Below are 11473 nucleotides of genomic sequence, written 5' to 3' on the forward strand. Positions count from 1 at the left end.
GTGGCAGGCACCAGTGACAGATCTGAGTGAGATTTTCGATGGCCAAGATGCATCCAGACTGTTTTCAGAAGGGGCTCCTGCTTAAACCCTGCGCCCTTTGGAGAAGGCTCATCCCCGGACCCAAAGGGCAAGGGCTAAAGACCCGTGAGCCTTAACCTGCACCCTAGATGGGGCAAGCGCCAGTAAAGCAGCCGCCACAGAGAGGTTTTTCAGAAAGCTGGCATTCAGATTTTATTGTGGGAGGTTTGTGGACTCACCCTCTCCACGGGGTTCCAGGGCTGGCATAGCCCGGCTCCCGCGCTCTAAAGACTTTTCCTGCCAGAGACGTCACCAGTATCAACATCGAGGAGAAGGAGGGACCAGGTCAGGCTGGGTCACCACGTACCAGCTGGACTCAGATAGGGGCTTTTCCGTGGTGAAGGGACCCCCTCCAGTAGGATTCCCATTTGGCCCGCTGGGAAAGCTTTTGTGCAACTTTAAAATCACCATGGGAAGCTTTGCCCGGATACCTGAGAGGTAAAGGGCACCTACCCAGAGGAAAAAGAAACCTGCATTTCAGTCAGGTGCAAGGTCACCTTTATTGAAATCGGACTTTGCTTTCATTGTTAGAGGAGTCAATAAACGTTTAATTGAACACCCCCTGCCCTGCCCGGCCTGGCTTCTCCCAGCGGGTCACAACCTGGGGTGCAGCGGCTAGCACAACTCAGGTGGGAACGCACCGCCCTCTGGGCCATAAGCGAGAGCATCCCCCACCCTTGGGACAGAGAAGTCGTGCATGGGAGGAGGGGCCTAGCCGGAGCAGCCCCAACGAGTGAGTAGTTGGGACTAAGTGTGTACCCTTGGGACTAAGCACCCGGCAAAGGGTTACGTAAACAAACATTCAAAAACCATAATTTAAACATTATGGGACAAATGTTTAAAGCAATCAGTTTTGGGTACCAAAAGCTTCAATGAACAGATGAGCCTTTAGCAGCTTTTGAAAAATGTTCACATTCTCAGTCAATCTAAAGGACTGTGAGAGGGCGTTCCATAATTTAGGCCCGATGCAGGAAAATGTCTCAGCCAAGCGATAATCCTTCACAGATGGCAAGCACAAAAGGCAATCAGCTTCTGAGCCTAAAGCTCAGATGAGTCTTCCTGGCTAAGTTTAGACCTGCTCTATGGCGCTTCTAAACATACATGTATACTTATGCGCCTAACTCCTAATATCGGTAGATAGTCATATAAGTTTATGGCTAACTTAACACCCCCCCCCCCCCCCCCCCGGTGTTCTGCCCAGTACACATCTATTTTTTGTGCATGTAACCTTTAGCCATATAAGAGACTTAACCAGCTAAGCGGCAGCCGTTGAAACATAGAAGCAAATTCAGCAGCCACTACTTAGCCACATAAGTGCCACTTATCTGGCTAAATAGTGCTGAATACGCTTTGAACATCAGGCCACATGTTTAGGCATCTGACTGTGCGCTGAGGATGAGCTCAGCTGTTCGGTGTCAGGCTGCGCCTCTAACCCGCTCCCCTTCTTAAACGTCCAACAGCAGGCGTCCAACTCTTCCGTCCACACTTCACTTGCGCCTTTGAAAACTCCTTGGGTTACTTCCCGCTTCCTGCTACAGACCCGCACCTCGCACACAAACTGGTTTTTTATTATGCTGCATCTTTTATTGGATTGGTAAGAATAGCACAAGATCAGTTCAGTGTAGTACAGCTTAGCAGCTACGATCTGCAAAGGAACAGGCTGAAGTACAGTAAGAGATCCCCAGATAATACACATTTATATCTATTGAAGAAACCGATGAGAAAACTCCCCAGAATCAGCAACCACGCTACGTTGTACTTATTAACAGAAAGAGAAATGTAAATCTCAGACATCACCCCACATACCCCATTATATCAGCAAACAGCCCAGCGATCAGAGCCTGGGATCTGCTAACCCAGCCCCTCCACACACAATTCCCCAAGACGCATCTCCAGTCTGGGAAGGGCTTCAGTCTCCTGAATATTTATATTTGCATTCATTTCTCCATGAAATTTGGAATATTTCTACATGGCCCATCGACAGAGAAGACCATTCCAATTTCTGTGCATGTGGTCGCAGGTCAGATATCCAGGGGGCACAGGAGGAAGGTCCACTTTTGTTTGCTAAATCTCAGTAGCTGTTATACCCTGATAGAAACACAATCCCCGCAGGGTGCTCATGGGAGCAGCCATCTTCTCTACCCAACTTCCTGTGTGCCTGTGTCATCACTTCCTCCTCACTTTAGCTCAGTCAAATTTATGAGCTAGTGAGAGTGGAAGTTACAAGCCAGTTACTCAGGAAGTTGACACATCAACCACAGTTTTTGATCGGAGTATGACAGCAAGCAAGATTTAAAGAATGCAGCCTGTGCTCTGTGACCTCCATTCTATGCCTTTCCACCTCTGACTGTTGTTCATGTCTGCTATTCAGCTTGCTTTCTGGGTATGTGCTATCTCACTGTCAGTAACTGTTGGGCTACAACTTGGGCTGGATGATGACATCGCCTTTGATCTCGTACCACATTGACCTCCAACTGATGACGTTGCCATTGAGCCAGTTAACATTGGCCAGGACCAGCTGTACATCACTGGGTGACAACACAGAGTCCCACATGTTGACATCAGTTATTTCACCTATAAATGACTCAGTTGCATCAAAACCTCCCCCGTAGGAATCCTGGTCTTGCCCCAGTATGATTGATGGTTGTGCATTCACAGAGTAGCCTTTCTTCATGGCTTTTCTAGGTAGAGGTTTCCCATTGATCCACAGCGTCACCACTCCAGTAGAAGAGTCCCAGCTGGTACAGAGGTGTGACCAGCTCATGGTGTCATCTGGGCCTCTGAATGTCAATTCTTCATCACCCACATACACCGAGTAATCTGTAGCAGCATTTTTGTAAATAAGAATATCATTATAACTTTTTGAGGTGGCAAGAGACAACAGAGAGTAAGTGCGGGTCAGTTCCGTACGATAGCGGAAACAGACTGTGAAGCTAGAGAGTGAAGATGTCGTCTTTGGTCTCAGAATCACATAGTTGCTGGAGGACTTTTTAGGGAAAATGAACACGTTCTCCTCCGTGTCTGTGGGAAAAGAAGACACAGAGATGAGAGCAAGCTAACTCCCTCCTGTACAGCACCTCCCATGCCACGAGGGCTATTTACTCCCTCCTCTCCATTTCATCACTCCCCCCCTCCCCGCCCCCTCAATGCACAGCAGTTCTTTCCTGGGGGGCTACTTCCTCTCCATTCACAATTACCCCCTCTTCCCACCCATTCTGAGGAGTGATGGCAAAGTCTAAAAATTATCTGTAAAACAGATGCACCATGGGGTGGATTTCAGAGCAAGGCAGTCACCTATCCACTGCAGTCCAAAGGGGCTGGATCAGCCCGTTTGAAAATGTATCATTACTTAGGCAACTAAACTTAGTTGCTCAAATTCTGGGCAATCCAGGGGGCACAATCAACTATTGGACTCCTATAGCCTTTAGCTCTAATTTTCTGCACTTGCTGGCTAAATTCGGCACTTAATGTACATTAAAAATGTTAGCGTGTATTCTTGGTAACATTTGCACAAGAGTCACTGGTAAAACTTAAAATAATTTATCAGAATGTATGACAAAGATGAAAGAGGCTTAGCACAGTTTGTGATGAACCTCGTTCAGATTGATTGATTGATTGATTGATTTAAAAGGGCTTGTTGCCCGCAAATTCCGGGCAGGTTAGAATATGAAAACATTCCCGATAAAAGAAAAACAATAAAGTACAGATAAACATGCAAAACAAAAATCCAAAAAGGATCAATAAGTCCTAAATTGTAAGGTTGAGATGAAGCATATGCCTGGGAGAGCCAAAGTATTCTGGGAGAGGCCTTATTGAAGCTGAAACTCATTGGGACAAGGTCAGGTCTTGGTATGCTAGGCTGAATAAATATCTTTCAAAGCTTTCTGGAAATCCTCAGCACTGGATATAGATCTGATAATAGATGGAACAGCGTTCGAGGTCGTTGGGCCTGCAATAGTACCGGGTGATTGAAAATCTGGTGAGTCTAAGTGAGGTCACGTCAATCAAATGTGGATTTCCTGACCTTAGGGTTCCTGAAGGGACATATAAATTCAGAATTGATCTTAGCCATGGACTGTTAACATTGTGAATCAGGTTGTGTACTGTGGACAAGATCTTATATGTTATCCTCCATTGGATGGTAACCAATGCAGAGAGTACGGAATGGGAGTAAGATGGTCGTGTAGCTGTGTGCTGGGCTGCTGAATTTTGAATCAATTGCAGTAACCAGTTCCTGTAAGCACCAATGATTGAAGAACGGTCTGAAAATCATTTGGTTCTAACAGAGGTTTGATGACTTTGAGAAGATGGAGCTTGTAATAGGACGTTTGTAGAACTGACGTGATATGTGATTTCTTGTCAAGTTCAGGGTTAAAAGAAATGTCCAGGTTCCTAGCAGTATGAGAAATTTGATTTGTAGTGTTGCCAGAAATGAATGGGGTAGGTGTATCTGGAAAGGCAGTGTTACCTAGTATCATAATCCCAGTTTCTGACACATTGAGATAGACCTTATTGTGGGACGGCCATGAGTTAATAGAGGATAAACAGAGTGTGATGAATTGGGCGGTGGATGACCCCTGCTGATGATTGGAAAAAAAAAATTAATATCATCAGCAGAAAGGCAATAAGAAAGCCCCAAAGTGGAAAAAAGCAAGCAAATCAGTGCAAGACTGTGAGAAACGAAGATCATCGGGAGGATAACGTGCCTGCCCCCCATCATTACTGGGGCAGTAATTCCACCTTCCACTGCCCCCTGCCGCCATGACATCCCCCAATCACTCCCCCCTGGAGGCAGCCCCTGCTCCCTCCCTCCCAAGGTTTATGGAGGCTTTAATCCCGAGTGTCAAGAGGGGGCTCTGAGCTCCCAGATCCCCCATTCCTTAAGGTCTCCAGGGCAGGAGAGATTCCCAGTTGCTCCTGCCCCTCCGGTACCAAATTGTGCGGGGCAAAGGAACGCCTCGGGGCAACTGCCACCATTTTGAATTTAGTCGCCAGCGGGACGGGCACAGCGGGGGATTGCTCCTGCCCCGGATACCTGCAGTACTCTTCCTAGGGTAAGGGGTATCTGGGGGCTCAGACTCCTGCATTGGGTGTTTTGGGGGTGGAGAGCGAGTTCAGCCCTCACATTCGTGGTTACTGCCTCAGGGAAGAAGAAGGGCTGGGAAGTGAGGAGCACGCGTCCATGCAGCCAGCAACGTACACTCGTTACCAGCACAAGCGTGAGATTTACTAAGCACTGCCGTTTGCGCAAAGTAAACAAAGTTCCCTCCCAAATATTTTAAAACAAGCGCCGAATAGGAGTCAAAAACGTGAAGGGGATACCCCTATAATAGGAATTATCACTGAATTTTCCTGAGTTCCCCAGTTGTAATCACAGGGCCCCACACTTGGTGCATCTTTGTTAAATGTATCATTCATTTTACAAATAAAATAAAAAATAAAATGTTCTTTAATTCTTTCCTGTGATCTGATGTGACCCAGCTCTTTGTTTTTTATAACTGCAGCCTCAGAGGTTCTGGCATATTCCAGACATCTTCCATGGCGGTTCTGATATCAAACCGCAAATATTTCCTGCACTTGTCTTGCAGTTTGAGGTCAGAGCAGTAGCAGAAGATGTCTGAAATCTGCCAGAACCCCAGAGGCTGCGCCAAACACGCAGTGCTGTCAAGTCAGATCACCAGGAAGCACCTAAGTGCGATTTGTGCAAAGCAAAAGATAAAAAGAAATGAATCAAGGAAGGGGCCCTGTGGTTACAACAGGGAAACTCAGGGGAACTCAGAGATAATTCCTATTATTTGGGTTATCCCCTTCACTTTGCAGCACTTTTTAAATCTAATTGCTTATGTATTCTTTGTCGGTTTGTACACAGATTATCCCCTGAACTATTCAACTTAAAGCAACCAGATTTTCATGTAGGTAGAGCCATATAAAAGTTAGACATTAGAATGCTGTACAGAAAACATCTGGATATAGCCGAAAACTGAGAAGGGGAAAAATCACTTTTATGTGCTGCAGTACCAGGAGTGGCCAAAAGGTGGCAGAGATAAGCAACTCATAGGAATTGCTCTGCGATACTTCCTGTACATGTTTAATTCATACTGAAGAGATTTAGCAAAGAACGTTTTTTATATTTTCAGGCCATGTTATTTCTAATTTTGTATGAGAGTGTACCACTCAAAGAGGACTGTGCTTCTTTTATTCCGTTTCCAACACCATATAGCTTTGACTTTTCTGGTAAATCAGTTTGTGCCAGCTGTGATAAAGGATTTTAGTGATGCACTGGACGGAGACGCCAAGGGCCCAATATTCAGCACCATTTATCCGACTAATTTCAGACTTATCTGGACAAATGGCGGGATTTGAAAATCCCCTCTGGCTCACCTCCTTTGAGTTATCCAGCTGGCTAAAACTTAGCTGAATAACGTGGAAAACATCTGGGAGCATTTTGGAGTGAAGTTAAGTTGCGCCAATATTCAGAATTTGCCAGATAACTTATACAGCTAACTCTGGTTGTGCTGTAAAACAGTCCTCAAATAAGATAGCTAAAGTTATTCCACCAAAGTTACTTAGGGCTCGATATTTAGCGCTACTTATCTGGCTAAGTTACAAAGAATATTCAGCAGCATGGCTATGCCGCTGAATAGCCACGTATATCTCGCTACTTAGCTGGATAAGTTATATCCAGTTAACTTAGACAGCTCTATGGTCTAACTTAGCTGAACACACTTTCAATATCAGGCCTATAATAAGTAACCACAAACTACAAGACCTTAACAAGTTTCCCCCCACCAACAAATATCATAAACAAACAACTACTGCGTGGATAAAATATGTTCTAATGTGCGGTAGCACTTATGAGTATAATAACACGGTATGGTTATACCATTTTTAACTAGTGCATACCTTTTTTAATTTGAAAACTTTCAAGAAAAATTTTTTGGTTATTTTTTTCAACTTTTTTTTTTTAATTCTGCAAATTTTTTAATTTAAAAGTTTTTCTTTGCTTCAGTGTTGACATATAATTCTTCACGATATCCGCTCTCCTTGTCAACCCAACTCACTTCTATCATGTTTGCTAGGCAATACTGTACTTATCTTATTGGATATAGTGCACCAATGTACATCCTGTTGGTGTAAACCTTCCTTGTGAGTCGGGGCCGTCTGCCCGACATCGGCCGTATTTCGACATATATTGCCTGCTTCAGGGACTTAAGAGAGCCGTAGACAAATAACAGGCGTCTTGATGTTGGGCAGATGACACGCCCTGTACTTTCTATGCCATGTATGCCATGTGGTGAAGACCAGAACTGTGAAGGACTTCAAAGGGGCGTGGGATAAACACTGTGGATCCATAAAGTCAAGAGGCTGCCAATGAAGAGTGGGTGACTCGCCAGAATGATGGCTACAGCCTGGAGTCAATACCCTTATTAAATAAACATACACATGGTTACTGTGACTTCAACATCGCTCTAAGCTTCAACAGCAAGAGGAAATGTGGAAAAAAGGATTCACACTCACAAAGAGGGGAGTAGCTGGCTTGTTACGGCGGTTACTACCCCAAATCAAATAAGCCTGATACTTCACTTTCAATGCATATACAGCATAGTTCTCTGATTCAACGGCAGGGGAGAAGAAAAACTGATACTTCACACATCAAGCAGAGCTCTCTGCTTCAACGGCAGGGGAGAAGAAAAGAGGGTTCGCACTCACAAAGCGGGGAGTAGCTGGCTTGTTACGGCGGTTACTACCCCAAACCAAATGTGCCTGATACTTCACTTTCGATGCACATCCAGCATAGCTCTCTGCTTCAACGGCAGGGGAGAAGACTTATACGTCACGCATATCCAGCATAGCTCCCTGCTTCAACGGCAGGGGAGAAGAAAAACAACCAATAAGGGCTGTTTAACATAGTCTGGGTAAAACAAATAAGCATGGGTGTAGCTTGCTTATTGCGGCGGCTACTACCCCTAACTAATCAAGCTAGATATTTCACTTGGATGCAGCTCCATCACTGCTCTCTACATTAAGGTGGGGGTGGAAGGGAAATAGAACAAAGAGCTAAGAGAAACAGATAAGTATGAGAGAAAAAATGTGTGGAAGCTTGCTGGGCAGACTGGATGGGCCATTTGGTCTTCTTCTGCCGTCATTTCTATGTTTCTATATGTTTCTCCCTGCAGTAACTGAGTGCATAATCACATTACTGAACCAGTATAGTGAGCAGAAATGAGACAAAAAGCTACACTCAGCACCAAAACGTTCATCTCTACACAGCGACTCAGCCCCCAGGGACGGTCACTTTAGCCTTCATGCCACATTTTGACCTAGAACTCTGAGTTGTAAAGTGAGATCCTTGCTCCCAAGTACATTCTGCATACTCGGCGTGGAGAGGGGATGGAAACTCACCTTCAGCACTGCTGCCGAGGACAGCGACGAGGACCAGAAAGCAGCAGAGTCCCCTCATGGTTCACTATCTGATGGAAGAAAGCAGAGGATTAGTGTTTGGGGAGAGCAGGTCCAGAATCTCAAACCTCGTCCTAGGATGCTTCTCTTTAATGTTATTTGTGCCTCAATAAAACACCTCCTTACCTGCCAGACGTCACTTAACTCATCCCTTGCATCCTACCATTCTACATAGTTCTCTTTGCTCATGGCTTTGTTGATTTTTCCACAATAGAGTTCCTGAATCCTCTTATTTGTGCTGTCTGTGTGTCTTGACTAGATTGTAAGCTCCATGGAGCAAGAACTGTCTCTCTTATGTGTCTGTACAGTGCTGAGTATATCTAGAAGTGTTATAGAAATTATTCATAGTGAGGTACATAGGGATCCAATTTTCACAGAAAGCTGAGCCCATGACCTAGGAGCCTTGGTTGTAGGCATCTAAAGTTGTCAGATTTCATCCGACCTTAGGTGCCAAAATATGGGGCTGAAACATAGAAATATGACGACCGAAAAAGACCATATTGTCCCTCTAGTTTGCCCATCCATCCAATTAATTTAGCATTATAACTCCCATTGCTTCCTTAGAGATCCCCTGTATTTATCCCATGCTTTCATGGTTCAGATACTGGTTTTTACTCCTCCACCTCCACTGGGAGGCTGTTCCATGCATCCACCACCCTCTCTGTAAAGAAATATTTCCTAAGATTATGCCTGAGTCTACCCCTTTTCAACCTCATCTCATGACCCCTCGGTTCTCAGCCTCCTTTTCATGGAAAGAGGCTCTCCTCCAGTGCATGGAAACCTTTGAGATATTTGATTGTCTGTATCATATTTCCGCTATCTCGCCTTTCCTCTAGAGTATACATGTTTAGATCTTTAAGTCTATCCCCCTATGCTCTAGGACAGAGACCACTGCCCATTTTAGTAGCCAACCTCTGCCTCGACTCCATCCTGTTTATATCCCTTTGAAGGTGCGGTCTCCAGAATTGTGCACAGTATTCCCAGTGAGGTCTCACCAGGGAGCTATACAGGGGCAGTATCACCTCCCTTTATCTGCTGACCATTCCTCTCCCTGTGCAGCCAAGTATCTTTCTGGCTCTTACCATCACTTTATCCATCTGTCTGGCCACCTTAAAATCATCAGATAAGATCACCCCCAGATCCTGCTCTTCCTTAGTTCTTAGAAGAATTTCACCTCCAATACTGCACCTTTCCCTTGGGTTTTTGCATCCTAAATGCATTACTCTGCATTTTCTAGCATTAAATCTTAGCTGCCAAACCTTAGACCATTCCTCGAGCTTTGCTAGATCCCTCCTCATGTTTTCCCTTCCCTCCTGACAGTCCACCCTGTTACAGATTTTGGTATCATCGGCAAACAGACAAACCTTTCCCTACAATCCTTCTCCAATGTCGCTCACAAAAATGTTGAAAAGAACTCATCCAAGAACTAATCCTCGAGGCACCGCTAGTAACAACTCCCGTCCTCAGAGAAATCTCCATTTACTAATACCCTAAATGTAAGCGTCTGTTTTCACTCAGCACCTAAACAGTGGATGGGGCAAGGGGCAGGGGCTGGTCGGGGATTGCCTACATGTGAGTGAATGAATTGCAGATCTAAATTTAGGAGCCTTAGTTTTGGGGGCTTAAATCTAAGCAAGTTTTCAGACTCCTTGGAGATGGGATCGTGTGGTTCCTCTTCATGAAAGTGGAAGTAAGGAGGAGGCTGGGAACTACAGTCCAGTCAGTCTGACCTCTGTGGTGAGCAAACTAATGGACTCGCTGCTAACACAGAGGATGGTGCAGTTTCTGGAATCCAATGGATTGCAAGATCCGAGGCAGCAAAGTGTTACCAGAGAGAAATCTTGTCAGATGAATCTGATCAATTTCTGGAGACAGAATACAGAGGGGGAAAAAGAGAGTTCTTGTGAAGCAGTGGAGTCTGAGGTGGGCTCTGGAGGAGGAGAGTGGAATCCCCGGCCTGTAGGGCGAGGAGGCAGAGGTGGGCACGGCCGGGCTGCGCTTACCTGAGGAAGGGCGGCTTCCAGTCTCAGTCTTGGGCTTGGAGACTTCTCCACAGCCCACAATAGCTCTCCCTTTTTATAAAGGGCCAGCTGTGGACAATCCTTTTGCTGACCCTCCACTCCTGAAAAGCAAATACTGATATTCCAGAAATATTTTCACAAGCTGTTGACCTAAGCTTTCATGCAAACATCTGCCTGGCAAATACTACCTTCGGAAGATGATAAATCAGGTAAGAGATTTGAAGGAAACCTGACGGGGGCCACCTGGGTCCTTTCTGCATCTCCTGCATGGGTGAATGTCCCTCAGCTGGCAAATGCAAGAATCAGAACCGGATTTTCCAAGATCTTTTTCATTAGGCACAAATGGGATGGATTTTCAAATCTTATGCATGTAACAATTAACATAATCACGCTTCAACAGCCTCTACTCTTGTATTCGGTCTTTTATAAAGGTCCAAAATACACATGCATTTTCTCCTTTGTGTGCACATCTATGCATGCAAAAAAGGGCTGGTCTGGGACACATGTAATTCTATATTTTAAAGACAAATGCACTCATTTGCCAACTTGCGTATTTTTACATCTGCTAATTATCTGGCGAAAGTGATATTAAGTATGTTTATTAAGAAGTAGTGACGGGGTGAGATGAATGCATGAATTGTGGTGGGAGTTCAGGCGGAAAACCCAAGAAGGTCTCGGTGTCCTGGAAAAGAACTGGTTGAACTCTCACACTAGTTAATTTCATTTCTGCGCATCCCTTTTAAATTGGCCAACATAGGCTTGTAAATTGGGACTCACACAAATAAAGCACAAAATGTGCGAGCTTATATTTTTAAAAATATGTAGAAAACATATGCACGTGCAATATACTGATACACACGGTTTCAGTGCATTGCATGTACTCCCACGTAAGCCTACATACCCGCATATGTTGG

General features: G+C 45.0%; 1 protein-coding gene across 1 annotated transcript; it reads right to left on the reverse strand.

Moving 5' to 3' along the window:
- Positions 1-2397: 2397 nt before the first annotated feature.
- Positions 2398-10582, reverse strand: LOC115078259 (serum amyloid P-component-like). The gene is made up of 3 exons (XM_029581066.1): positions 10542-10582; positions 8482-8549; positions 2398-3099 (listed from the first exon to the last, which is right to left on the reverse strand). Exons 2-3 carry the CDS (start codon positions 8537-8539, stop codon positions 2495-2497), a joined length of 663 nt encoding a protein of 220 aa, XP_029436926.1. The 5' UTR covers positions 8540-8549; positions 10542-10582; the 3' UTR covers positions 2398-2494.
- Positions 10583-11473: the final 891 nt, after the last annotated feature.

Source organism: Rhinatrema bivittatum, chromosome 16 (genome assembly GCF_901001135.1).
Source record: "Rhinatrema bivittatum chromosome 16, aRhiBiv1.1, whole genome shotgun sequence".
Classification (NCBI taxonomy): domain Eukaryota; kingdom Metazoa; phylum Chordata; class Amphibia; order Gymnophiona; family Rhinatrematidae; genus Rhinatrema; species Rhinatrema bivittatum.

What these genes read in the sequence shown, in the direction of transcription:
- LOC115078259 (XM_029581066.1), bottom strand. Translation starts at nt 8,539, where the DNA reads ATGAGGGGACTCTGCTGCTTTCTGGTCCTCGTCGCTGTCCTCGGCAGC. An exon ending in CCTCGGCAGCAGTGCTGAAG is followed by an intron (nt 3,100 to 8,481) that starts GTGAGTTTCCAT and finishes CTTTTCCCACAG; the next exon opens with ACACGGAGGAGAACGTGTTC.